We start from the raw sequence: 27,627 nt of genomic DNA on the forward strand, positions 1-27,627 counted from the left end.
GTCTGGCCAGGCTTGGGAGGCGGGGCTCAGGTGGGAACCTGGGCTTTCAATGGCCCATGTAAGCCTCTGTCCTCCTGTTCCAAGTCAAACACTCAAGTTCAAGGTTGGGAATGAAGCAGGGGAGGGGTGGGCTTTGGCATTAACACAGCTGGAGCAAGTGTAGCAAGAGGAAGAAGTGACAGGGGCAGAAAGGGACTGTCCTTGGGCTCTTCCTCTACCCTCTGGATGGAATCTTTCTCCTGGCTACAAGGCTGCAAGCAAAACTCACCTGCGCACACCCCTCCAGCTTGATTCCCTCCTTCCTCTCTCTAGTTTGTGATGCCCTTCAGGCTCTGCTCCTCATCACTGTCTACTGCTCCTCAGCCCCCATCAACCAGAATCCTACTGGCATCCACTCCCCAGGAGGCTTGAGAGGTCTCAGTAGAACACAAAGCACCTGGGAAGAGCTGGGGGGCTGAAGGGCTGAGCCAGGTCAACATACTGGAGGCCCTGAGGGCCATAAATCACTGGAGGGAAGCATTCGGGGGCAGGAGGGTAGAGCCAATCAGAAGTCGGAGTAGGTGGTGGGGTGGCAGTATAACAGAGACCCCCATCCATCCCTCGAGCAGGACTGATGGGTCAGGTTAGAGCTCAGGGTGCCTGGAAAACTGGCTATAAAATTAACCTAGCAGCCTAGAACCCTCATCTCCAGGAAACCCTCCTCCAAAATGTTGCAGAGGCAGAGAGCGAAAGCACCTCCACTCTCTGGGCAGCCAGGTCCAGAACTAAGAGAAACTGAGGGTTCCAGAGAGGGGACATGCTTTCCTTTATGATCCTGGAGGAGAAGACTTTCTAACCTGGACACGTCCAGGAACATTCCTTCAGGAAGCCACGATAGACAGATGCATGGGCCTGGGGGAGAACAGACTGGATATTCAGCTGAAGAGAACAGAAGGTGAAAAGGTACAGAAAGTTGAAACAGCATTGACATGGGCAGGGAACAGCCAAAAGGTCAGTGTCCTTGGTGCGAGGTGGGAGGGGAGGCAGGCAGGTCGGGAAGCCTTGTGTTTTAAGCAAAGTAGTAATTGCAGGAAAAGTTAAGAAATCTTAGAACCAGTTAAACCAGGTAAATCAACACCAGAAAGGTCAGATTATCCAGATATCAGCTCATTTATGCAATCAGTTATACTTTGATATGAAAATTCAACATAAGGGGTCATTTTGTAACCGACCCAGGTTCTTGGACTCTTTAATCAATAGAAATTGATAAGAGACCACATGAGAAATTCAGGTAAGGGACTCGTGCTGCAGCCGGAGGGAGCAAAGACAAAAGACAGGTTCCCTTGCTTGCTCTCTGTGGAGGCTGGACTGGTTCCCTTAAATGAGATGAGGGTTGGGTGGCTCGGTGGGTCGGCTCCAGGGGTGGCTTAGGTGGTCTGTCCACCCCCTTGGTGCTGTGTGCAGGCATCATGCACAGTCCCCTACTTTTGCTCTGGCACCTCAGAAGTGGCAGTTGGTTTGTGACCTTTTTGTATCTTATTGTTCATAATTGCCCTGAGTGCTCATGCATGGATGCAGTTATTTTTAAGCCGTTATAGTTCCTTTGTATTCTGTTGCTCCCGGAGACATTTGTTCAGGTACAAGAGCAGACACTCCGGTAGAGGGTCCCAGGTCCCAGCCTATCTCAATTTGAATGAGCCATTTGGGTTTCATAATAAGGAGGAGTAGAATCTAAGGTCAAGGCCCAGCCCTAGCCACAAGGCAAGCTTTTCCAGCCTGGGAACATGAATCTGGGCCTTTGGTAAGTTATGGTCTTTGCTCCCAGCCAAGAACACAATGTTAAGATGGCTAGTGTTTTTTGTCCTGACCAGTGTTACCAAGCAAAGGTCATGAATGTTTGCTCTGGTTGGGTAATGCCAGGCTGTCAGATGGGAAGTGGGCAATGATCAGGTGGTAGGAGGGAGAGCCTTTGCCTTGACTGGTGAGGGGATGAGGATGTAAGAAGGCGCCTCCTCTGACCACCTTCCCTAAGTGTTTCACTGTCACATTGTTTCCTTCTGACATCATTTCATCCTGGGCTTCACAATCATCATGTCAAACACTCTGAAAACTTGTTGAAAAGGCGTCTCTTTTGAAGAATTAGGAGACAGGACCACACACCCTACTCCCCTAACTAGCTCTTATTTCTCTTTGGACAGACCTGGCCCCAGCCTCTACGAATGTGTTGAAGATGAGCTTATCCCTGGGAGCCAGAGCCCACTCCTGGCCTGCAGGTTGAAGACTGAGCCCCAGGACGTGGTGCTTCAACCGACCTGCTGCCGTAGAGACCGTGTGCAGCCAGTGGGACCCCCCCCTCCGTATACCCAGTCACTCCACTCTGATCCGCATTCCAGGGAGATGGCTCTGGCTGAGGCGCGGAGCAGGGCTTGGGTATAGGACAGACTAGAGTCGAGGAGACCAGGCAGGAGGCAAAGGGCCAGGGTGAGGCCAGTGGCCTTGAGGACACAGAGGAAAGGATGAGTCTGGACAGATGTTGCAGGCGGAGTAGACGGGACTCAGTGCCTGATTGGGTGGGTGGGTGAGTCAGGGCACAGCCTCTTAGATGACACCACAAAGACACAAAGGTTTCCCATTGGGTGACTTGGGGTGGGGAGAGGCTCTCACTAGTTGGACCTTCATGGAGAGCAGTGAGTTTAAAGGGGAAACCAACAAGTTTGAGTTTGAGGTGCTAGGGGGAGCCCCAGCACAGATGCCCAGAAAAAAGGGCCATGGGCTCTATGGGCTAGGAGTTCAGGAGAGAGATTCCTCTAGGCTAGAAATACAGACTTGGGCAAAACAACAAATATTAGTCATGAATTAAGGAGAGCCTGAGCTCACCCAGAGAGGACCTCCGGAGAGAGGAGACAGGAGGGCCAGGGACAGAGTCCTGGAAAATACTGAGGTGTGGGGCTGAGGGGACCTGTGGGCAGAGCAGAGGGCAAGGAGCCAGCACAGGAGCCCGAGAAGCAGCAAATATGGATGAGGAGGAGTCAGAATGTGGGGAGGTCAAGACAGGAGAGCGTTTAAGAAGTGAGTAGTCAAATGCCACCGAGAGGTCCAGAAACTAGGCTGGGAAGGCCTGCGGATTTTGCATCTGGACATCACTGGTGACCTTTGTCAGAGCAGGGCCTGTGGCTTGTGGGTCAGCAGAGGGAGGGCAGGGCGTTGAGGAGTGACAGAGGTGGGAGGAAAGGAAGCAGGCCCAGGAGGGGTAGAAAGAACATTCCTTGGAGGGCACAGGCTGAGAGAAGACCCCCGGCCAGGAGAGGTAGGGTCCTGGGAGAAGCTTAGAAAGTTGAGAGGAAGAGCCAGTCAAGAGGGAGAGATTTAAAGTACGGGGATATGAGTGGATAACTGAAAGAGAACTTTCTAGGAGGAGCCAGAAGGGGTGGGTTTCCCCTTAGAACGGGTAAGGAGGCTGTAGAATTAATGAGCCCATCCTCACTGCAAAACCATTCAAAAAAGCTGTCAGGAGGGCTTCAGACACATTTTTTTTTTTAGGGATTTCACTTTTTTCCAAACCCACTGTGCACTGCATAAAGTTTGCAAGGATCATCTAACCAGTTATGCCGTCACCACGCTAACTACCAAGGGGACTGATTGTTGGGTGGAATTGTACTTTAATCAGCAAGTGACTGTCCCAAGCGGTAAGTGATCATTAAATACAGTAATGCTCTTCCATTCAGGAGGTCATGGGCTGCACAGCGGGAAAGACCAGAGTCAGTGGCTAGGGATCCTTCTTTACTTCGTCTGTGACCACAGCAGAGGTGGGAAGTGGGGAGGGAGGCAGCTGCATGTGGGGTTCTGATCCCGGCTCTCTGCAAGCATGGCCTCCTCAGGCCAGATTTCCCACGGGAGTCCTCTGCCGGCCTCCCCCTGCATTCCGGCCACCGTCATTTCTCACCTCTGACCCACCGCCCTGTGGCTAAGCCATCTGTCCACTCTATTCGTTGTACCTGGGTCGGAGGGAATGTCCTCAAAAGCAACTCTGACCCTGTCACTCCCTTGGTGAGAATCCTTCCATGGCTCCCTGTTTTCCTTAGGGCAGCCATGGCAGCAAGGACCTGCCTCTTCTGCCCTCTGTTTGCCCCTCGGGGCTCCCCTCACAGCCCACCCACCTGTCAACGAACTTGGGTACTTGTATGGTGCCACTGTGTCACCTCCTGGCCTTTGAAGATGCTGTTTCCTCTTTTTAGAACCTTCTCTCCATTCTCTTCCTTCTCCCGGGGCCAACTTCTACTCTTCTGCCAGGATCAATTTAGACATCATGTCCCTCAGGGAGCCTTTCCTCATCCTTAAGTCTGGGTTCGGAGCCCCTGCTACCTCCCGCCTCCCCTCTGAAAGTCCCTCATGTAATTGTCCCTTTACCTGTCCCTCTAGCCCCTCCCAAGGTGCCTGGCAGGTAGGAGGCACTTGGGAAATCATCATTGAATGCATGTAGGCATCCTTCTCCTCCACTGCAGAGGGAGACTTTCCCAGGTGCTGCAGGAGGAGAGCAGAGGCAGGTGAGCACATCCTGTGCTCCTCACAGGGACTCCCTGTGTCTACATTCCTGGAGAAGTCCCAGCTATGCCCCTGACCTAGCCTCGGGCGGCCCCTTGTCCATCTCCTCTTAGGAGGGCAATGGGAGCAAGTCCTAAAGATCTCTGGCCTTGGGAACACCAGTTCTTTTAGAACCTCAAATCTTTGGTCACTATTCCCGCCTATCGCTTGACCACAAGTCTGAGGCAGACAGTCCAACCAGCCTCAGGGGTCTAAGGGAGAGAGTGGGTGGAGTAGGGGGCTGGGGGTCCAACTTGAAGCCTTCTAAACCCCAGCGGGGCTAACGATCTCATGATCTCCATGTCCACTGAGGCCTGGAACAGGGGTGTTATCCCCATGATGACATGTAGAGAGACATAACCGCAGTCCCTTTTTCAGATCAAGGCTTGTGAGCGAGCCTTCACATACATTCACATGCACACTCACCACTTGCAAACACTCACGCTCTTGGGTCTGGAGATGGGTTACAAGACAAGGAGTTTCAAGTTATTAAATCGGGGTAGGGGGAGGTGTGGACACCAGCATTCCTTTTTTCCTTTTCCCTCCAGCTGACTGTTGTGCAACTGACCATAAAAAGGAGCCAGAAGGAGGTGGAAACAAAAGGCATGTAATGGAGAAGGTAAACTACTCAGGTCATAGAAAGAAGTAGTATCAAGTCAGTATGAGAGCCACGTTGGTCATGACATCCCTTTTTATCCTCTGTCTCACTCTTCAGTCTCTCCTTATCTTAAATCTCTTTTTGTCCTCTGTCACTCTTGCTTCTACCCCAGGCCATGTTATAAATTCATCCAGCCATCCCTGGCCCTCTCTCCTTACTGAAGTCTTTCTCCCTGTTCTTTGGAACCTGGTTTCTCTCCAGCTTACTGACTCGTCTCCATCCATTGTTCCACTGACCCAGAAGTGAACTGGGACTTGGGGCAGGACAGAAGGTAGCAGAAACTTCCGTGATGCCTGCTCTCCCTGGATGTGATCTCCCTTTGGGCAGAAGCTGAGAAGCATCCAAAATCTGGTCCCTGCATGGCACCTCCTAGCCTGGCCTGGGCTCCCAGCAGGCAGAAGTCACCCCTCCCCTTTGCTTCCCCTTGTCCCCTCTTCTGAGAGAAACAAAGAGAGAGAGCGCACGAGACAGAGCAAAAGAGAGATTGACTGAAGTTTAATATTTTCCCTGGAGATATACACTCAAGAGAAGGCAAAGGAGTTATCAGAGGCCACACCCATTTCTCTGGGTCTCAAAAATGAGAAAATTGAGTCCCTAGGCCCATCTCTTAACTCACTTTACCCTCCCCTACCTCACCCCTTTTTAAGACCCGTCCGTAAAAGAAAAAAATAGTTCTTGTTTGGGCCCATTTATTATCTGAATAATAATAAATGAATAGGTAAAATTATGGTTCAAAATTCAAAATGTACAAAAGGATTTATAATACTAAGTCTCCTCTCTCTCTGGTCCCCACTTCCCAGTTTCCCTCACCAGAGGCAACCTGTGTTACCTGTTTCTTCTGAATATGCATCTATAGGAAAATATTTGTATTATCCTCCCTTCTAATACACAAATGGAAGTACCCTATACACAGTTCTGCACCTTGCCCCTTTCACTGGAAGATGATTCCCTATAAAGAGATGTAATTAGTTTTATAATTGCATAGTATTGCATTGTTAAGGCTGTATCAGAATTTATTTAACCAATCCTCTAGGGAAGGATGGTTCTGCTGTTTCCAATCTCTTTCTATTTGTATACCAATCCCTAACCCAGACCCTCCTCCCCTGCCTCAAACCAGGACAGTGATGGGGAGAGGCTCCTCCCCCAGAGGCTGGCCTTATTTGCATGCCCACATGTGACTGGACAGCCCCTGGCCCCCTGGCTGGAGTTCCTGGTTCTTCCTGCTTCTCACAATTGGTGCCCACCCAGCCTCCCTTGCTGGCTGTTACAGAGTACAGAGGGCATTGGTCACACACAGACCTGGCACAAAATGACCACTCCACATTACCACTGCACCCACAAATCCACTTAAAGTGCTAAGTTGAGTTGCTGCTGACTCTATTCATCCTCTCCCAGAGAATGCAAGGCAGGGCTATACAAATGGGCAGAGAAAATTATGGGGAAACACACCCTGCCCCAGGACTGGGGGTAAGGGCAGCTCCCAGACACAGGGAGACAGACAGGCGTCCTCTCAAACTAGATGTACCTTGCATATTGAGACTTCCACAGGCCTAGAGCCAGGAGAAGAGACCAGAGTTAAGAAATGAGGGCTAGGGGAGCATCAGGGCAGAGGAACATCCCTTCAGGGCTGGGAGAGAAATCCCAGGATATAAGGACAGGTAGGAACAGGAGATGGTTAGGCAAGAAGGAAGAGAGAGACAAGGAAGACTAGTATGAGAGTGACCATGGGCCAAGGGGCCTCTTCCAGCTTTATTCATGGCGTTATAGGCCTGGCAGGAACCCTGCCCTGGGGCCTCTAGGGGGCTATCCCCATAGAGAGCCTTCTTCCCTGCCTCCCAAGGGAAGGACTAGAGAGTCTTAGGAGAGAATTGGGATGTCCTAAAAAGGTTTGGGACAGCCAAAAAGCAAAACCAAAATAAAACAAACAAACAAAAAAAAACATAAACAGGAGTCTTCTGGGAAAAGCTTAACCCTCATCACTCCACGGTCCCGACTGGCAACTCCTCTCCTCTCAGGGACAGGAACCCACCAGGTCTGGGGTCCACAAAGCCAAGTGCCCCCTGTGTCAGGTGTCACAGGCTCAGGATGCTCCCAGCAGGGAGGGGGAGGCAGGGAGGACAATGGGAGAGAGAGGATCTTGGGGTGTGAGGAGGGAGAAGAGGGCACAGGCTGCCCTGCCCAGTGCCTGTTGCCTCCCCTCCCACACTTCCTGGTCCAAGGGCCCCAGTCAAAATCCTCATCCCAGGGCCCACCTAGTTATGAGCGAAGCCTGCGTGGGAGAAGGCAGGGAAGTGGGGGGCACAGGCATCAGCCTTGGGAAGGCAAGCCAGGGGGTTGATCTCACAGGCCCCAGCATCCTGGTCCCCCCGGAAGTAGACAGAGTCAGCAGAATCAAAGGAGGGGTCGTAGTCAAAGAAGTTGTAGGGTCTGAGGAAGAAGCCTGCGGCATTCCCTGCAGTCACTGTGTTGGGGACGTCCTCTGCATGCGGGATGTGCAGGAAACCAGGTGTCACCCAGGCCACCAGGTCCTAGCAGGGGGCGAAGAAAAAGGATTATAAGGCCTGGCTTTGCTAAAGACACACCTGCCCCCTCCCCCACAGTGGCCTTGTATGGAATGATTCACCTTGCCAGCCCACCTTCCCTCAGGATTTTAACTCTTTAAACATGTTTCCTACTAGCCCAGAAGTCAAGGCATAGTCAATTTCATATTGGGAGCCACACCTGCCCCCAGTCCCAGCCCAGACCCACCATCTCTGATGTTCCCCATAGCATCTCCATCAGCCTACCCACCCCCAGAGGAATGATGACACCCACCGGCTACTTAGCTCCTCTCCCCTAACTCTGTGAGAGAGTTCCTAAACTCTAACTGAGAGGAGGATGGAGGAGGGAAGATCAGGGCTTGGGAAGCAGAAAAGTCCGACATTTAGAAATTAATCCTTTAGTGGTAAAGCCAGGACTGAAGAAGCTTTAGATATAAGCTATGTGGCCTTCCCTGGTGACTTTCAGCACTCCTGAGTCCTGGGGCCCGAAAAGGGCCAAGTCCACAAAGTTGAGACTTAGAAGACTGTAGTGTCTTGAGGAGAGGCTGGTGCCTCAGCCAGTGTGTGCGAGTGAACTCCCAGCTTGGGAAGATTCCCTCAACAGGTAATGATCGGATCCACAGAAGGCAGGAGTCAGCTCTGCCTTTGAGGAGATAGATGGCTTTCAGGGACCCCCAGGAAAAGGCGGGGCTCATCTCTGGGCCCCTGCCCGCCTCCCTCAGTCCCCACGCGGTCAGCCGACCTCTCCAGCAATAGTCTCGTTGTTGATGAAGCCAGAGAAGTCCACAGAGGGGGTCCAGGGGTCATTCTGATTGAAGATGCTGGTGCTGGTGGGCTCTGTCTCCTTCCTCTGGGTCACGGCCAGCTTGTACCTAGAGTTGCACTAGTCAGGCCTCCAGGTCACTAGCTCCATCCTGCCGCCTGATTATCGGGGAAGGGAGCCCAGCACATGGACCTCAGCTTTCCCATCTCATCCACACAGTGACTCTGATGCCACCCTAATGGGTTGCCCAACATCCTTCCATGTCCTCCTGTTCACCCCTTGTCATTTCACAGCATGGCCTCTCCAAAACAGAAAAGAATTCTGCCATCTGGGCTTTAGTATTCCAAGGGGGCCATGTATCCATCCACTGTGCGAATTTTGATACCCAGGAAATCCTTTTTGAGTTCTTATCTCACCTCGCATAAAATTTGAACTGAGTTCCCGAGTGCCCCTCCCAGCACTCCCTTCTCACTCTCATTCTCCGCCCCTTCCCACTCCACAAAACAAACACATCGTGCCACCCACCTTGCCCAGCTGAGGCTTCTCTCCATGGAGCTGGCCTGGGGCAGCGGCTCCCCGGAAAAGCTGATTATCTGGATGCGGTAGCCCCGAGGGTGGCCCCACTTGTTGCTGTGTTTGCTTGCCAGGAATACGTAGCGGGGGGAGGTGCCTCCCAGGGGGAAGGCAGCCTGGTCTTCCGTCTCCAGCAAATTCCGGGTCACCTGCATCCTCTGTATCTGGTGCTCGGGGCTCCAGGGTGCCGCCGAGGGAGCAAAAGCCATATCTTCAGCCCAGACCCAGTTCTCCACTCCTGCAAGGATGGGATGGAGGTGGGTAGGCGGAAAGGTGGGAGGGAGGGCTGGTCATACGTTGGCCCTACCCCCTCTGGACTCTGCCCCTACCTGGCTTCAGAGTGGAGGCCAAAGAGAAGCCCAGACTGAGTGTGCCCCCTGCTTCTCTCCCGTCTTGACAAGTTATCCCCCATCTTTCAGCCAAAGTTGTTGACCTGTGAAATATGTCTTCAAGGATTTCATTCATTCATTCATCCGTTCACACCCATTAGTGGAGAGGCCTGTGCTCAGCCCGGGGGACATACAGGTGAATGAAACTTTATTCTTACCCTCCTGCTCCCGCTGAAGCCACAGAGGAGCAAAGCCCTGAGGGGCCTGCAATGCCAGAGGAGCACGCTCACGATTCAAGGTTAGAGGAACACAGGTGCAGGCAGGAGTGGGGGCCTTCCTGGGCAACGTTTCAGCCTGTCCTCAGGGGATGTCACCAGCAGAGATGACACGGCAGGGCATTCTAGGCAGGGCCAAAACATCAGCAAAAGAAAAACAGCCCGACTGGCTTGGGCGCTGTGTGTGTCCAGGGCCAGGCAGGGTGTTTGTGCAGCTAACGCAGCCCTGGGGTAGAATCTGAAAGGCAGGCAGGAGCTGCACTCTGAGGGGAAGGGCTTCGTAGGTCCCTCTGCGGACGGGGTCCCATAGGTGATGGGGAACGTGGGAGGTATGTGAGGGAGCAGGCTGGCATGGGCTGGTAGGTCCCTCTGGGTGCAGAGTGAGCCCTGAATCTGAGAGGAAGAATAGTCAAAATGGCAAAGAGAGGACTGGCTCAACAGAGGGATGGCAATGGGGTCTAGCGAGCAGTTTGGGATATTTCAGAGGCAGAACAGAAAAAAATCTGGTGATTAACTCAATGTGGGGAAGGACAGTGAAAAATGACAAGGCCTCTAAGACATCATGTAGCCTTGGCTCTCTATGTGACCACCAACTCCAGGAACTACCCGGAATGTTCCACAGCAGTCACTCTACCCCTCACACTTAAATGTATTGTGCCCAGAGGGAAACTCAGGGAAGAGGAGGGAACACCTTCCGAGGAAACATACAATCAGGGATATTCCCTGATTAGCCTACATGTGCCAGGGACTTGGCAGAAAGCCAACAGATCTTCCAAAACACCAGCACTGCAGGCCAGACACAGATGAGCCGAAAAACAAATGTCTGCCTCGCTAAAATGGAGCCCATATAAGTGCCAGGGAAGGAAGAGGGCAATGGGGACCCTTAGCCCAGATCCTGCCTGAGCTGAGCTATTGCCCAAGATTTTCGGATGAGATCAAGTGGAGAGAGGGTGGCAGGGCTGCACCCAGCCAGTGAGTTAACCTCTCAGTGACATTCAGCAGCCAGCTCTCTCCCATCCAGCAAAAGAGGAAGCATGAAATTCCAAAACCACTCAGGCTCAGATCTTCCTTTCCTGGAAAACCTCCATAAAACTCAAAGCAAATGCAGACAACTCTTTAGGCTCCTCTTCTGAATCCTTGCCTCCGCCAGGATGTCTTACCTCCCACATCCAGATCCACCTTGAAGTTGGCACTGTGGGTGTGGATGGTGCCCAGCGTGTGCTCCCCAACCTGGTTTCCGAATCTTTGGGCAGCACCAAAGAGGAACGCTGAGCTGATGTAGCCCGTGGCATGGAATTTGACTTCTATGGCCCCATTGGGGTGGAAGACCATATCCCACACGTAGTCATAATTGAGCAAGGTGGACACAGATCTGATGATCAGCACAGTCTCCTGAAGGCCCCCAAAATAGTAGGAGTGAAAATCTGAGTGGTGTCGCCTCAGTGGGAGGCCCTGGTTCTGCTCAAACACACAGAAGGCATCGTGTAGTGTCTTGGGGGCTTGGGACTCCAAAAGGAAGTGCCAGTCCACGTAGGTGGCCAGATAGGGGCAGTCCACCCCACGGGTCAGAGGTGTGGAGTACTTGCCCATGCCAAAGCTGCCGTCCATATAGCGGGTCATCATTGCTGCTGGGGTATTTCCACCGTAGACGGCCAAGGCCTCCTGGAGGCTGATCTCGTAAGCTAAACGTTCTCCCTGGAAGCGGACGTCAAAGATCCTTGGGCCAGTGAAAGCTCCAAGGCCAAAGGAGAAAGTCCACAATGAGGAGGCCACTCGACTCCCCTGGACACTGAAGCGGGGACCCTGGGGATGGAACTGCAGAGGGGGAGACAGACCCCGGGGCACCGGGGATTTCAGGGACCAGGATGCACCTGTGCCATTGTCTGGGACCACCACCACATTCACCCGGCCAGCCTCAAACTCTTCCTCCAGCTGGGCCAGACTCCCATAGTAGCGGCCTTGAAAGAACACTTTCTGGATGGTCCAGCTGGTGGGGTCCAGAGCCTTGTGGTCTACCAGTAGTTCCAACCCCACAGGGTTCAGGTAATACCCAGCCCCTGAGATATTGTAGTAGAGGCCAAACCAGGTGGCCCGGTCCCCTGACTGTAAACCACGAGGGGCTGTGGTCATCGTCACCAGGTTCTGTCCTTGGCGTTTGTAGGAGCAGCAGTGATGGAGAAGCCCAGCAGCCTGGGGCAGCTCTCTGTTGAAGATCATGTGGTCTATGTCCAAGTACTCTCGGATGAGCACAGGGCGTCGGTGATAGGGCAGGGGTCCCCCATTACGCTGCACAGTCACATCCCGCATGTAAGAGGGGTGGGGCAGTGGTCCCACCACCAGCTCAGTCACGTTGGGATGGAGCTGTCTACCAAAGAAGACGATGGTCAGTGCCTCCCGGGCAGGCGGGGGTCTCCCCTTGTCCAGGTGGGCCAAGGCTGCAGCCTTGGGGGGCAGCTGCAGCTCTATTGAGAAGACGCAGTTGTCTGAGGGTTGGGCCTGGGCTGCGTCCACCAGTCCTGGCCCCAGCTTCTGGGTCAGAAATCTCTTCACAGCTGCCAGCTCTTCTCGGCTCAGGTCTGCAAACAGCTGGCTCTGGCCATGGTGTGTCCAGGGCTGGGCACTGGGAGATATGGAGGGGCAGAAGGCAGGCAGGCTGGATTCACCCCCATCTCCTCCTCTGCCAGCTAGCAAGACACACACCAAGGCAAAGATAGTGATGATAGCCAGAGCGAGGAGCACCAGGGTGGTCTTCTGGTTCATTGTCCCAAGAACATAGAGATGGAGGGTTGAACAAAAATGGAGATGTGTATTCTCAGGCGAGCTAAAGAAGGTTTCTTTTGACCCCTGTATTGGGAGCTCTGGACTCTGGCTTAGGTTCTCAGTATTCTGACGCAAAGGAGACTGAGGGTGGGAAGAGCAGGGAAGGCTGGGGACGGGGCGGGGCAGGCTGGGGTTGGAGGGCGGGCCTGAAGCAGGGTAGCAGCAATTTCCACAGACCTTACATGGCTTTGTCTCCCAGGCTCCAATTCAGACTCTGCTCTCTGGGTCAGGGCTGGAACAGAGGAGAGCTGAGGTAGGGGGAAGGGGTGGTGGGGATTTCAAAATAATGCAACTGACCAGCCTGAGCACAGAAATGCACCACCAGCAAGGAGGCAGCCCCTCGTCCCCCTCAGCCCCATTTCTTCCCCTAGTCCCCACTTCCCCAGGGCCAGATGTTTCTTTTCTGATACCTTGGAACTCTTGCCTTCCTTCCAGGAAAACCCCACTCCCAGCCCTTCATTGTCCCCGGCAGCATTTCTTGGCCAGGTCTGTTCCCCTCCCCTACTCCTCCATGGCTAATTTCCTTGGCCAGAGTCTTTAGTATTCTCTGGAAGATTCTAGAAACTTCAAAAATAGAAGAAATTCAAGTAAAAATCTTGTATTACTTTTTATTATAAATTACACACACCTCCGATTTTTACAAAATTCTATCTATTCTTCTGTTTCAATGCACATGCATGAAGAAATGTCTGGAATAACATTCACCAAATGTGAATGCTAGCCATTTCTGAGTGGTAGGATTTGGGGTGTTTTTGCTTGAATATTTTAATAACATCATTTCTATAAACTCATCATTTTAAAAAAATGAACTGGAAATAAGAATTAACCAAAAGGCTATATGGTGGTTTATGTGATAGGAGGCTGTTTCCCAAGGGTGGAGTGTCAGGGGAGCAGGAATTGGGAACAGAGAGGGTGGTACATGTCTTGGCACCCCACTCTGTGTCCCACCACACACTCAGGGCTAAAAGTCTTGGTAAGAGAAAGGGGGCAGATCCGGGACACAGGCCGCCAGGTGGGGGATGCAGGCCACATGATTGACACTGCAGAGCCCAGCATTCTGGTCCTTCTCAAAGTAGACGCTGTCAGGGGAGAAGATGGAGGGGTCCTCATCAAAGAAGTTATAGGGTCGGAGCAAGAAGCCAACTCTGTTCCCCAGAGTCACTGTATTGGGGACATCCTCAGCGTGGGGGATGTGCAGGAAGCTGGCTGTAACCCAAGCCACCAGGTCCTGAAGGAAGAGGAGGAGCCAGAGACTTTGGAGGTGAGACCCTTGCAGAGAATCTCCCCTCAGCCACAATCCCCAACCTCCAGTCCCGCCTGCTTCCACCCCCCGCCCAGCCTCAGGCCCAAGGTGTGGTAATCCCTGAGAAGCTGTAGGGTGGTCTAAGTCCCAGGGCTTATCTCACCCCGGGAAGGAATGACCCTTCTGGTCATTAGGGAGCTCCCTGGCTCCTAATCAAAGAACTGGAAACCCACCATTCCCTCCATCCTATAGCCAGGGGCCGGGCAGCCAAGACACCAGGCTCAGGGGAGCCCCTCTTCTGTGTCCCTAGGGCTACCAACCTCTCCTAAGAGGGTCTCATTGTTGATGAAGTCAGCAAAGGCCATAGTGGGTGTCCAGATGTCATTCTGGTAATAGATGCTGCTGCTCTGTGACTCCTCCTCCTTCCTCCGAGTCACCGCGAGCTGGTATCTGACCAGGAATGTTTGTAGGAAGGTGGTATCAGAAAATGCCAAGGGCCTTTATCAGCCCAGAAGTCCTTTGGATCAGATTTCTGTCTGAGACCATTTCCCGCCCCATATCTACTTGGATCTGAGACGAGGTTTGGAGCAAGGGTAGTGAGTTGGGGTCTCCAAGAGCCAGGATGGGAAGGGGACTGGTCCTTCCCTACCACCCAGTGCCCAGGGCCCTCCTCACCTCCCCCAGCTGAGGGCCCTCTCCATGTCGCTGTCCAGAGGAATGTGTATGCCGAAGGGGCTGTGGATCTGGATTCGATACCCACGCTGGTGACCCCAGGCATTAGTCTGGTTGCTAGCCAAGTAAAGGTAGCGGGGAAGGGGGCTCCCCAAAAGAAAAGCTGTCAGATCCTCCCTTCCCAGGACCTGCCGAGTCAGCTGTGGGCGCTGCAGTTGGTGCTCCGGACTCCAAGGGGCTGCCACAGGTTTAAACACCACGTCTTCAGCTACCACCCAGTTTTTCAGCCCTGCCAGGGTGAGGGGAGGGAGAGGAGTTCCACACCAGGTGAGACAGGTCCCTCGTCTTCTCCATGACGCCCACTACACTGGCCTAACAAAGCTCATCAGAGAGCACTCGTGCTGGGAGTCAGGTCTGGATTTGAGGGATAGCCTGTCTTCTTCAGATCTGCCCTGGTCCCAATACTGTTACCACTGGTCACAAGTGGCTATTTCAATTTCAATTAAAAATCTGGGGTTGGGGGGAGGATATAGCTCAGTGGTAAGCATGCATGAGGTCCAGGGTTTAATCCCCAGTACCTCCCCAGTTTATTTAATAAATAAACCTAATTATCTCCCCCACCCAAAAAATTTTTAATTCAGTTCCTCAGTCACACTAGCTACATTTCAAGTGCTCAATAGCTGCCTGTGGCTAGTGGCTCACATATTGGACACTGCAGGCAGAGAACATTTCCATCGTTGCAGAAGGTTCTATTAGCACTGGTCTGCCCAGTAGACTTTGGACCAATGCTTGGCTTCTCTGATTCTCACTCTATGAATCTCTATACTGGGCATAATAAAGGTTGTTCTGTGGCTGAGCTCTATAAATAGAAAAGCACATACAGGTGGCTAGTAACATTCTTCTAACCAGGAACGGGCTATTTGTCTTGGAGAAGCTGGCTGGAAAAACCCAATCTCCTCCCATGGTGCCCTGCATAATCTTCCTCGTTCTGAGATTTCGCTATTTTTTTTTCAATATGGCAGGGACCACTTTCAGACTTTTTTATTAGTAAGTAGATTTTTATCTTTAAATTGTCAGGGAGATCCTTGGAACACTTAAGACTCTGCAGGTCTGGACCGCTGGTTCCTTTAAACATGACTCTTAAGAAGGCTCTGGCACAGGGAGGCGCTCTACTGAAGCCAGTGCCTCTGCCCGTCGTCCTGTGCCCAGGGGCCTGACACAGCATCTCTGGCCCACAGCACCAGCCTCTGTTGCATGCTCTAGGGATCCAATGTTACTTGATTTTACAAGTAACATTTTCCCAAGACAAGGCTCTTTAATGCCAAAATGCTGGGGGGAAAAAAATCTTCAAATCAGAAAATAGTCATATTCCAAATATGTCAAAGAATAATCTAGTTACTATGCATGATTGAAAACAGCATTTCAATCATGCTATTTTCTTAGCTCTCCCTCCCCTCCACCCCCACACCCCACACGCACACACACACACACACACCATCTTTATACTCAAAGAGGATATGAAAATGTTTCACAAGAAATATGCTGAGTTACATTGCATTATACTTGGGCCGTCACTTCCTGACCCACCTCCATGCACGCTCCTGTTTCCACAACTGTAAACTGGAGAGGGCCTGGTAGATTCCTAATTTTCTTTCTGGGTATAATAGTCTGATTTGGTAATTTTCTGTCCTGGACAAAAATCTGGCAGGAACAGAAAGTCTCCTTTGTGCTTTGAACCCTACTTGAGAAATCCCTTTCCACCCTTGCAGCAAGACTATTGCGTGCCTGCCATGTCACAGGACAGCCCACTGTGATGACATGTGCTGGCAGAAACAGGATGCCCCTCTCCACCCGGTCCCCAGGAGGATGAGGCCTGTCCCATAGCCCCGCTTGTCTGAAATCCTGTGGAGCAGTCCCCAGCTAGCACCTCCCTTTCTCAGGCTGCAGGATTTCTTCCATTCCGAAAACCTCTTTAGACAGACTGCTTCCCATGTCTGCTCGGGCCCCTGCTCTCCCCACCTCCACTGACTCTCAGAATCAGGAGTCCCAGCTCCAGCTGCAACTGGTGCCAGACAGGGCCAGGTCACCACCTACAGACAGGCCAAGGCAGCCAGCGCAGCCATTACATTTAGTTTCACAATTGCAGCAGGTCAGAGGGGCCGGGGCGGGGGGGGGGGGAGCCCTCTCTACCTTTTGCCACACATCCAGTGAGCCCAGTACCTCAGGCTGACTGCAGCTGAATACATGCAAATCAGTCCCTGCTGTTGCTAAATTGTGTGGGAATGCCACGCTCTTTCCTCTTCTGGCTCAATGTGGGGGTCTCCCTTCCCTCTGGCCCACCCCAACTCTCAACCCTCACCCCCTGGGCACTCACCTGCCACATCCAGGTCCAGCTTGAAATGGAAGGCATGTGTGTGCACCGCCCCCAGCACTCGCTCCCCCACGCGGTTCCCAAAAAGAAGGCTCTCCTGTCCCCCACTCAGGAAAGCTGTGTTGATGTAGCCTGTGGCGTGGACCCGCCCTTCAAGAGCCCCATTTGGGTGCAATACAAAGTCCCAAATGTAGTCATAGTTGCCTACAGAGGACACAGACCTGACTACAAGGGCCGAGCCAGCCAAACCACCATAGAAATGACTCTGAAGGTGATTGTGGTGCCTTCGGAGGGGTAGTCCCTGGGCCTCCTCAAATACACACACAGCCCCTGGGAGCAGCTGGACTACCCCTTTGCCCACTAATATGTGGATGTCCACCATGGTAGACTGGTAGGGGCAGTCCACTCCCCGCACCAAGCCCCGGCTGTGACTGCCAAGTCCATAGCTGCTATCCAAGTATCGGGTCATCATTGTCTTGGGTGAATCAGCACCATAGATAGATACACATTCCTGGACACTGACTTCATAGGCCACTCGCTCGCCCTTGAACCGAACATCAAATATTCTCATGCCACTGAACACTCCATGGCCAAAGGTAAACGTCCAGAGAGAGGACGCCACCAGGTTCCCTTGGACACTGTACCGGGAGCCCTGAGGTGAAAACTGAAGAGGGGGAAGAGGACCTGGGGAGATCCGGGACCGCAGGGATGAGGTCCCATCTGGCAGGGGTAGAGGAACTCTAACCACTTCCAGCCGGCCAGCCTTAAACTCCCATTCCAACTGGCTCAGGTCTGCATAGTAGTGCCCAAGATAGAAGACCTGCTGGACAGCCCAGTGGGCAGGGTCCAGGGCTCTGTGGTCCAGCAGTAGCTCCAGCCCCACGGGGTGAAGAAAAATTCCAACACCTGAGATGTTGTGGTAGAGGGCAATCCAGGTAGCACGGTCCCCTGAGCGTAAGCCACGAGGGGTGGCGTGCAGACCTGCCAAAGTGGAGCCACTGTAGTTGAAGACAGAAGCCAGGAAGACTGGTGCCTTGGGGAGCTCCACCTCTTTCAAATGTTTCCACATCTGGGCAGACTCGGTTCTCAGCACAGGGCGTCGATGATAGGGCAAGGGGCCCCCGTGACGCTCCACAGTCACATCCCGCATGTAAGAAGGGCGTGGCAGCGGCCCCACCACCAGCTCAGTCACGTTGGGCTGGGGTTGTCCGCCAAAGAAGACAATGGCCAGTGCCTCCCGGGCAGGCGGGGGGCTCCCCCTGTCCAGGTGGGCCAGGGCTGCAGCCTTGGGGGGCAGCTGCAGCTCCACTGAGAAGACACAGTTGTCGAAGGGGCGGGCCTGGGCTGCGTCCACCAGGCCTGGCCCCAGCTTCTGAGTCAGAAAGCTCATCACAGCCATCAGCTCCTCTCGGCTCAGGTCTGCAAACAGCTGGCTCTGGCCAGGGTGTGTCCAGGGCTGGGCACTGTGGGATACAGAGGGGCAGCGGGGAGGCTGGCTGGAGCCACCTTGGCTGGTCAGCAAGACATAGGCCAGGGCAAAGATGGTAATGAGGGACAGTGCCAGGAACACGAGGACTACCTTGAGATTCATGATGAATGCTGAGAGCTGAAATGAGAGTCCCACCAGTTGCTCCTTCCAGTTACTGACATCAAATCAGGGTTTATATTCAGTAGGATGGATAGGAATAGAGAAAACTCCACCCTGTGGGTTGGACAGGAAATTTCTAACCTTGATTTATATAATTCTGCTCCAATTTTCTGTTCTGTGGTTTGGCTCAGGTACTACTTCCACGTGCATAGTCTCCCCTATCCCTGAACGCCTCCCAGCAGCACTGTCAGTACCCACTGGAGATTTCCATCACTGAGACCAGCTTAGAGGGCATCTGTATGTACACTCAACTCTACCTTCCATCCAGAATGGGTCTGAGAAAGAACGCAAGTCTCAGATGCCCAATCAAGTCCTGTGTGCTCCATGCAGCTACTCAAACTGTCCATTTTCCTACCTCCTGGCAGGCGCTACCCCCCAGTATTTCCAGGATCCACTGCCCAGTTCAGCAGTAAGCACTGTGTTCTGCCAGTTGCCTGGGGCCAAGCCTTTGATTTGCAGTCTCAGGCCTCTTCTTCTAGTGGGTGAGAAAGAAGTGGTGAAGGCCTGGCCATAGCAGTCAGATTTGTACACCAATAGCAGGTCCCTAAGCTGTGTGACTTGAGGGGAGTTACTTATCATGAGTCTGTGTCCTCACCTATAAAGAAGGGATAAAGCTACCCTAGAGATGCATGAAGATTAAACGTGATCATGCACATAAAGTGCTTAACAGAGCCTGACACAGGGTAGGCATTCAAAACTTGTCAGCTACTGGTACTGAGCTCTGAAACAGAATAGAGCAGATGTTCCTCCATTGTTCAAGATCCTAAATCTCTTTTTTGCAGAGACCACGGATACCAGAAGGCTACTTGGCAAGGTGGAAGTTAAGGAACCTTTATTTCAGAGGGAGCTAGGGTCCTAGACATCCCTCCAAGTCATTTGAAAACCAAAACCAGAAGTCCCTGGCATCTCCTCAAGAAACTTAAGACATTACTCAGAGGGGAATATTAGTACAAGGTAAAGAATGGGGCAGGGTGTGCCTTAAATCAGATGATTCCCCACATGGAACAAGAGCAGCCTCTACTGGCAGTTCATGGGTAGCACAGGGGAAGGAAGGAAGGAGCTGGGATCTTTAAGAATAGAAGGCAGCTTAGGTTTGGAAAGAGCTTTCACATAACTCAGACTGAACACAAATGAAGGACCCACTCTTGTCTCTTGGTAGGAAGAAGCCTCAGTCTTCCCATCATTCCAGAGAAAAGAGACAGCTCAACTGGTATAAAGACACCCAGTAGGGTGGCTGGAGGTCTACGTGGAGGTGAGTGTCCCAATGTGTACACACATGAGTACGGGTACGTCCCTGGCCACCAGAGCATCGCATCAGGGTCTGCAGCTTTAGAAAGAGGTCAAAGTACCTGTATTTTTAATAATTTCTTGACATGGTAAAGAATTTTACATTATGACCCAAGGGTGGTAGGGTGAGGAGGAGGGGCAGTGGAACAATCCAACAAACAAAAAGGGAAACTGAGAAACACATGGTGGAAGGAGGGAAGGGTTTTAGTTGGAAGGAGTCTGGAGGGTGGGTAGGGGCACTGCCCAACTAATACGCAGTTGGCTTGTTACTGAGCACTATTCACGGCAAGACAGCATCCTAACTCCTTCTCTGCGGCACACCGGGAGTAAAAATGATACGTCCAGATGGAAATATGATTGGGGACTGGAAGATAGAGACAGGGGAAGAACAGAAGTCAGAAGTAAGACACTGAGGGAGTCACTGGCAAGCTGACCACAGATACCGACTCTCCAGTAAAAAGTGGGGATTGATGAAGGTTAACCAAAACGCTGTAACAAGTGACATCTCTGGAAGATTTGAGAGATAGGCAACTCTTCTATGGTTTTGACTTGCCCAGAAGATTTCCACACACACACATGATGTGTACACACACACACACACACAAGTGACCACTTTCCCTGGAAGCACAATACTATAAACAACAAACAAGAGACATTTCTCCGAAAGAGAAAGCCCACGGGGAGCAGCGGCATTTGGTTCTCACAGCTGCAGACACCTCTAACCCAATTTACGTCTGGCCTGGGAGGAGGCACCCAGGAGTCAGAGGACCAGCCTTTGCAATAACGCCCAAAAGGACCCAAGTCATAGAGGAAGGAGGCTTCCCCAGTCCCTGTGCTTCTCATCTCTTAGCTCTCCTCCAACTCCCCGGTCTCAGGCACCAAGAGGCTACAATATTAGGAGACAATAGGCTCTGGTGGATTGAGGACATGGACAACTATCACCTTCTGAATGGGTGTGTGTGTGTGTGTGTGTGTGTTAGACACATATATGTGTATGTGAAAATCCATTATAAAAACTTCTGAAGGAGCTAGAGACTTGGCCAAAGGTCTAAGGTGTTTCTTGTCATGATCAGGGTCAAGGTGGAACGTACGTAGATGGGGAACCCTAAGTGACCACCAGGGCAACTGTGGCAGGGAGGATCCAATGTCCCACAGTGCAAGAGACACTAAACTTTCACGAAGAAGAGAGGAGCTGGTCCCCCCCAACCCCGCTCCAGTTCCTACAAAACATCTAGCACTTTCCCTCCAGTCCCCTCAGCTTCTAACCAACTAATCACCAAAAGGAAGAAAACACAATGCCCAAGACACAGGAGGGAGGCAGGAGAGAAAACACAAGTATTCTTGTGCCAACATCCTGCACACACAAACCTGGAGTTCTCCAGAAATTAGGGCAGGTGGGGCGTGGGGTGTTAGGGGAGGAAATAGAGGAGTTCCTGAGGCCTGAAAAAAGAGGTAAACACGTCACAGAACTACATGAGAGTTTCATTAGACTCTAACTAAAAACAGAGAGAGGTGTGATTACTATTTCCAGCCAGTTTCCCCATCACGATAGTCATGTAACAAACCAAGGCAATGTCGGTCTTGAGCCAGACTCACAGAGTCCCCTGGCCCTGGCCCTGGCCTCAGTACAGTGTCTCTGCATTGCTGCTCCGGGGCCGTTTGATCTTCTCAATATTTTTCAGGATCATGTCATGTAGAGTGACCTAGGAGAAGAATCAGAGAATCACACATCTGTTCTACCCCTACCTTGCTAGGGAAATGAGACATCCCCATGAATCCCCAAGCAATCATCCACATAACCCTGATCTCACTCACCTGAACTTGAATTAAGGGTGGCTGCCTTCCTGCCTCTTATACTCCAAATCTGAGCACACCTGGGTATCTTCCAGACCCAAGTGTCTAATAACTAACATTTATTAAGCACTTAACATTAAAAAATTGCACTGGGTCCTCTCATATGTAATCTCACTCATTTTTAAAAACCAATCTTTGTGCTACTCTTAAGTTCCATTTTAGAGATGAAGAAACTGAAGTTTGAGGTTAAACTTGCCCAAAGCCACATTACAGGTAGAGTTGGTTCTAAACCTAAGTCTGACACCCACACCTTCACCCCTATACTGTACTGCACTCCCTCCCATCCAGGTAGAAAGAAAGGAGATACCCGGCTAGGTACCTTCAATGATCTCATAGTTCTCAACACTCAGTTGATGGGCAGAATTTGTTCCACTCATTTTACCGCCACACTCTGTCTCGACCCACAGAGTGGCAAGAAAATGATTACCAGAACTAAGAGAAGTCAGAATAACTGCAGGCAGGGACCAAGGTTACTTACATATTGATTCCTTAGCTCTGATATGATGAGCCGAAGGCTGATATATTCTTTCTCATCAATCTCTGTCACTGTGCGGCGATAGTCCTCCTGAGAGGAGGGGCAGAGAAAAGGCTCGTCCCCATGTTCTGACTGTCCCCACACAGCTCTTCCCAGAAACAGTCACTCCTCCCTGCCCTACCACTTCCACCCTCAGGCCACAAAACCCTTACTTACCACATGGGGATATTTAGCTATTTTAGAAACCAATTTGGCTCTTGTAATATAATATCTGGAAGGAGAGAGAAGAGGAGGAAGCTGCAGGGGACCCCTGGCAGTGCTTACCACCTTACCAGCCCCCAATTCCTGAGCCAGGCCCAAGCAGCCCTACCTAGAAATCTGGTCCAGATAAGATGCAGCTTCACTCTCAACAGTTCTTAGTTCTGCAACTGTCTCCTCCTGAAAAAAACAAGTAAATCAAAAATCACTTTCACGTTATTGCACAGCAGACCAAAGAGAAAGGGAAAATAGAAAATGGGAGATGAGATTATCTCCCAAACCTTCCACAGTTTCTAATGCAGGCACATTACCTGAATGGACACCCCAAAGTTGTTCCCATCTTCTATCCTAGGAATCAGGAGCTGTACCCACATTTTGACCTGGAGGATGAGGGGATCAATATATATATATATATATATGAGGACCATGGCTTTTTCTGCTGAAGCCACGAAGTATACAATTCATGCTGCTAGGGCCAGACGCCAGGGGTACAGGAGCCAAAATACTTAGCCTGCCAACTTCCACATCCACTCCATGCCTCCAGCCCCACATCTGTCATTCTTTGTAGTTCAAGCAGGCTATCTGGGGTCAACCCATAGGTCACTAGTCCCTGCCTTACCGTATTGCATTTCTCGATCAGCAGCCGGATCTCAGGCTTCACTTTCTCAATGATGTCCACCAGCTGCTGGTTGCTTTTCAGCATCCCGTTGGGCATCACAAACACCTTAGTTCCTTGTGGGGACGTGAAGAAGGTCAAATGATTTCGGGGTGGGGGGCAGGTAGCAGAATATAGCACTCCCCACCTCTCTTTCTCAGACCTATGAGTTGCTGTGACCTCTGCCTTTTATCTATCAAACCCTACCTATAAATCATGACACCACCAACAGAATCAAAAAGGGAGAACATATAGACTAACATTTGAGTGTCTGAAGTATCCCAAAAGTCTGAAGAATAAGGAAATTAAAATATGCTCTACAGAGGTAATGTACCAACTACTTTTGAAGAGTAAAAAATGACATGGAACTGGGGCTTCTGTGAAAAATCTGATGTGTAGCCAATGCCAACTGCTCTCCCTTGGCAGTCCACACAAGTTAAACCCTCCATTAATTGGAAAACTAGGTTTAGAGTGCTAAATAATGACCATGACTGGAGGACTCGGGAATGCTAACTCTGGGAAATAAAATTAGATCCTGCTTCCTGGCCAGGAGAACACAAGATCCATACTGTGTCTCAGGCCTGCAAGTCAGGAAAGGTCAGGGTGGGGGATAGTGGGGATAGCTCTTACCTTGGAAGGCCTCTTCACATTCATCCAACCTTCGCTTCTTGTAAGTGGGCTAAGGACACAAATAGGAATTACCCTGCTCAGCATCGACATCCCCATCACAAGTTACCCTTCAAGCAAGTCTAATCCGTTCTTCGACCCCATATGTTGTCTTATTAACTTATGCACTATTTCTTAAGCACATACAAGGCTTTAAGAAAAGGTTCTTGCCACAAAGCAACTTACACTCTAGTTGGGAAGACCAACCTTTCAAGAAATATAACACATTAAGCAATTAGAGGCAGTGGAGGATATTATAAACAATAGGAAAAATGAACCATTTAATGCAGAGTGAGGATAATTAAGGGACTATATTCAAATCTGCTGGTTTAGCAAAGAAATAGAATATTCAATCAGCAAACATGTGTTCAGCACCTGCTCTTTACTAGGAACAATGCTAGGTGCTGGAGATAACAAGGAAAAGACAAGACAGTTTCTGCTTTCCAGAACTGCAAGTTCTATCAATGAAACAAAAGTATAATCAATGCTATAACAGAATGTGGACATATAACTGATGAAGACTTGAGTGCTAAAGAAACACAAAGATAGGCACTGGAGTTATACAACAAGAACTGTTCATCCCATAAAAAGATTCAAGACATTGAAACAGGTGAGAAAAGCCTTGCTTACAGCCATGTGGACAGACCAGATAACCTGAGGGAACCTGTATCAATTCTATTTTTAAACTCATTCTAACAGAGTAGTATTAACATATTCACCTCATTCTATAAATGAAAATCAGGGTCTAAAGGGAGTGTACTGGAGTCCTAATGTCTATAAGAACCCTCATTCTCAGATCCAAATCCCACTGTTTCCTCTGTATATGTTCAAACTGACCAAGAAATAGAGGACCTATTGCTTCAAAACACAAAGATAAATAGACGACACTTACACCGTCCAGTCCATCATGGCTATTGGTGAGAAGAATGGGGTCAGGGACTGGGAGATTCATGTCTGAGTGGATCTGAGTTAGGTCATGGATGTTTAGGATTGGTTCCTGTAAGAGAGACGCCCACCCCAAAAACATTAGTCTTTTCAAGAGGAACAAAGAAGTATTTCATTTGAAGGGCAAGAAATGAAAGTGCTTCACATTACAAAACAAAATACAATCAACACGTGATTTGTCCCATTTGACAGAAAGATCAGGGCCAAAAAAATTGGGGAATTTGAGGAAAAGAAAAGGGTCTCTCACCTTCAAAAAACTATCAAGTTCTAACAATTTCTTTGGGAAAAAATTTGCCACCAAGTCTTCTGCCTAAAGACGAGGGTAAATACAGCTGAATTAGTAATTGTGGGAAAGTCTGTCTCAACAGGTATTTCTTCTCTGGGGAACTCCCAACTATTAACCAACGCTCATTTTTATGTTTATTTCACTCACCTCACTTGTGATCCGCTCCCTGAAAGAATCAACCTAAAATTAACAAAGAAAACAATTCAGTAAGTGCAAGTCAGTACCTGGCAACAGAAGTAAGGGCAAGATGGGGAACCCTAAATCCAGCTGTCTTTCCCTTACTTTGTAATTGTAATGAGAAGCAGAGAGGCCCCCAGACTGCAAATACTTAATTTTTTTTAGGATCCATTTCTCCATCTCAGGAGAGGGAGGGAAGCGGGGCTTGAGGGCAGCACCCGCCTGTCTTCCTTTCCTCCCTCCCTCCCTCCCTGTGTCTGAAGCTGTCTGAACTTGAGCATAGACAAAAGACAGGTAGATGTGGGGGCGGGTAATGCGTGAGCTCATAAACGTTGTCAACCTCCATCCAAACCTGGCCTAAGATACGAGGCAGGCCCTATGCTAAGGGCAGGGGCAGTAGCAGCGTCCGGAGGCTGGGATGTTGCTGGGCTGGGGGACTTCCAGCTGTTGCTGGTCTAAAGCATTGAGTCCACCACGTGTCCGCAGAAGTCTCCCCTGGGCTCTCCACCATCAGACGGGGTACAGAAGGCCACCCCCATGTCATCCTCTCCCCCGATGCCGTCTCCGGGAGTTGGGGGCTGGGCTGAGCTGAACGGAAGCTCAAGGCTGGTGTACCCAGGGAGACAAAGACACCATGGGGAGTAGGCAACCGATCAGACTGCTCGGGAATAGAAGCGAGGGGTAAGGAAGGCCGGACCGGTGCTGCTACCTTGAGCTTCACTTCCTGATCCACCTTCAGCAACGAGGCCATGGCCGGGCCGGGCCGTGTCCGCTCCGCTGGAGACCGGAGGCGCTGTGGGCTCCGGGAAGGGGGTCAGAAGGACGGGAGGAATCTCGGTTGCTCTCGGGACGCGGCTGCCCTCGCTGGCTCACTCGCTGCTCGCTCGCTCCCTCCCTTCGTACCGCCCGTCCGACCGCCCGCTACCTGCTGCCTGCTGCCCGCTTGCTCTCTCTCGCTCGCCCTCCCGGCTTTCGCCGCTCACGCCGGAAGTTACGTCACAGCCAATCGCCGGGACTCCGGCTAGGATGAGCTTGTACCCTGCGCAGGCGCGCTGAGGGCTGCGGTTTGGCTTTTGACGCTCCGGGTCTGGCTCTTATCTCCCGGCTCCTGGGCCAGATAAGGCTTAAGTGAGAGGGAGAGCGGCGGAGGTTAGTTTGGTGGGATGTGAGCCTCCAAGGGACTGTTTGCTTCTGTGTTATACCGGCACTCGCCTTCACCGAAGGGACGTTCGGAGCCGCTGCCCCTTCGAGCGGGGACCTGACCAACGACGCCGTCGCGCCCCAGTGACGTCGGCCTGAAGAAGCCGGCGGTCCCAGCGCTGGGTTCCGGGCGCCTACTCTCTGATTCCTGCTGCCTCCACTCCTTGAGCGAAGCCAAACAGAAGACAAGTCCTGTTGTACCAGGCTTCCCCACCTTTCTCTGCCACTTAGCCGCTTATTCTCATACACTTCGAGATCTCAGAGATCAACTGCCTGATAGGATAAGCAAATTGATGCCTGAGTCGGGTAGTGCTTGTCCGAGGCCACACAGTGAGTGTTTCCAGTAAATCCAAGACCAGAACTCAAGACTCCTGACTTACAGGACAATGCTGTATCCATTGGCAGAGGCTGCATCTCTTAACTCACTCATTCTGTCTCTCTTAACATTTGTAATTTCACTCAATAAAATGGACTAAGCTCTGGGACAGTGTCCCAGAGGCTGGAAATAAAATGAGTCATTTCGTAAGTTAAAATCTGGTATCCACATTAAAAAGTGAAATTAGTTTTAATCATTTAACGCAATTTATCCAAATATCATTTCATCATGTAATCAATATAAAAAATATTAATGAGATCTTGTACATTATTTTCTCACACCAAGTCTTCGAAATCCATTATGAATTTTGCGCTTACTTGCGCATCTCAGTTCAGAGGAGCCATATTTGCAGTACTTAGTAACCATATGTGGCTAGTGGCTCCTGTTTTGAACAGCACAGTTCTGGGAAGTTAAAAGTAAACACGACTCAAGTTCTCTGGTCTCATGGGACTTACTACTGGAGAAACAGACTAGAAAGTAAATTGACAACATAATTGCAAAGATTGACAAATGTTAGGGAAAAAATGACCTAGAGAATACCAGAGGTCTGTCTATTTTAGATAAAACGGCCAAGAAAGGCCTCTCAGATGAAGTGACAATTATGCTAAAATCTAAAGGGTGTAAAGGGGTTAGCTTGGGAAGAGTGAGAAGAGCCTTCAAAGGTATGGGTGCAGCAGAGGCAAATGCCCTGGGGAAGGAAAGCGGCATTGAAAGCCTAGTTAGTGAGCTGGGGGTGGGGGCACGGTGGGAGTGGGGTGGGGAAGCTTGTTAGGAAATAATTTGAATTAGGTGCAAAGGCAGGTCATCTGACTTACATTTTATCCTGGGCACACCTCTGTATTAAGAACAAGGGAGATGGTGGGAATACTACAGTTAAATAAAGTGTGGCTGACTATGGCTGTTGGAATCAGGGAAACCTGGCTTTAGATCCCACCTCAGCTCTTTACTAACTGGGATATCTTAGGAAAATTACTGAAATGCTGAGTCTCAATACTC

At 50.9% G+C, this 27,627-nt stretch overlaps 3 protein-coding genes and 1 long non-coding RNA gene across 11 annotated transcripts; 1 reads left to right on the forward strand and 3 right to left on the reverse strand.

Annotated features, from left to right (window-relative positions):
• Positions 1-2,676: 2,676 nt before the first annotated feature.
• Positions 2,677-5,611, forward strand: LOC116283690 (uncharacterized). 2 transcript variants are annotated; one of them, XR_012059759.1, is made up of 4 exons: positions 2,677-3,048; positions 3,520-3,665; positions 5,109-5,179; positions 5,420-5,611. It is a non-coding gene; the product is annotated as an uncharacterized lncRNA (long non-coding RNA). The 2 variants fall into 2 exon arrangements; XR_012059760.1 differs by having other exon boundaries at positions 2,677-2,920.
• Positions 5,612-6,931: 1,320 nt separating this feature from the next.
• Positions 6,932-12,562, reverse strand: LOC140685364 (amine oxidase [copper-containing] 3-like). Of its 4 annotated transcripts, none has more exons than XM_072939282.1 (5): positions 10,859-12,562; positions 9,047-9,332; positions 8,501-8,630; positions 7,563-7,746; positions 6,932-7,296 (listed from the first exon to the last, which is right to left on the reverse strand). In XM_072939282.1, exons 1-5 carry the CDS (start codon positions 12,456-12,458, stop codon positions 7,097-7,099), a joined length of 2,400 nt encoding a protein of 799 aa, XP_072795383.1. In that variant the 5' UTR covers positions 12,459-12,562; the 3' UTR covers positions 6,932-7,096. The 4 variants fall into 4 exon arrangements, with proteins under 4 accessions (XP_072795383.1, XP_072795382.1, XP_015090636.2 ...); XM_072939281.1 differs by lacking the exons at positions 6,932-7,296; positions 10,859-12,562 and adding exons at positions 9,424-9,527; positions 9,642-9,733 and having other exon boundaries at positions 7,347-7,746; XM_015235150.3 differs by lacking the exon at positions 6,932-7,296 and having other exon boundaries at positions 7,347-7,746.
• Positions 12,563-13,106: 544 nt separating this feature from the next.
• AOC2 (amine oxidase copper containing 2) lies at positions 13,107-21,045 on the reverse strand. 3 transcript variants are annotated; one of them, XM_072939283.1, is made up of 5 exons: positions 18,384-21,045; positions 16,808-18,267; positions 14,437-14,722; positions 14,082-14,211; positions 13,107-13,746 (listed from the first exon to the last, which is right to left on the reverse strand). In XM_072939283.1, the coding sequence occupies exons 2-5, from the start codon at positions 18,201-18,203 to the stop codon at positions 13,480-13,482; spliced, it is 2,079 nt and encodes a 692-aa protein (XP_072795384.1). In that variant the 5' UTR covers positions 18,204-18,267; positions 18,384-21,045; the 3' UTR covers positions 13,107-13,479. The 3 variants fall into 3 exon arrangements, with proteins under 3 accessions (XP_072795384.1, XP_006199262.1, XP_031541371.1); XM_006199200.4 differs by having other exon boundaries at positions 16,808-21,045; XM_031685511.2 differs by having other exon boundaries at positions 13,510-13,597; positions 16,808-21,045.
• A 155-nt stretch (positions 21,046-21,200) lies between these two features.
• PSME3 (proteasome activator subunit 3) lies at positions 21,201-26,604 on the reverse strand. Of its 2 annotated transcripts, none has more exons than XM_006199204.4 (11): positions 25,765-26,604; positions 25,026-25,058; positions 24,840-24,902; positions 24,540-24,644; positions 23,612-23,660; positions 22,946-23,058; positions 22,638-22,706; positions 22,439-22,506; positions 22,285-22,339; positions 22,072-22,158; positions 21,201-21,442 (listed from the first exon to the last, which is right to left on the reverse strand). In XM_006199204.4, the coding sequence occupies exons 1-11, from the start codon at positions 25,804-25,806 to the stop codon at positions 21,362-21,364; spliced, it is 765 nt and encodes a 254-aa protein (XP_006199266.1). In that variant the 5' UTR covers positions 25,807-26,604; the 3' UTR covers positions 21,201-21,361. The 2 variants fall into 2 exon arrangements, with proteins under 2 accessions (XP_006199266.1, XP_072795385.1); XM_072939284.1 differs by lacking the exon at positions 25,765-26,604 and adding an exon at positions 25,161-25,275.
• Between the last annotated feature and the right edge of the window lie 1,023 nt (positions 26,605-27,627).

Source organism: Vicugna pacos, chromosome 16 (genome assembly GCF_048564905.1).
Source record: "Vicugna pacos chromosome 16, VicPac4, whole genome shotgun sequence".
NCBI classification, from domain to species: Eukaryota; Metazoa; Chordata; class Mammalia; order Artiodactyla; family Camelidae; genus Vicugna; species Vicugna pacos.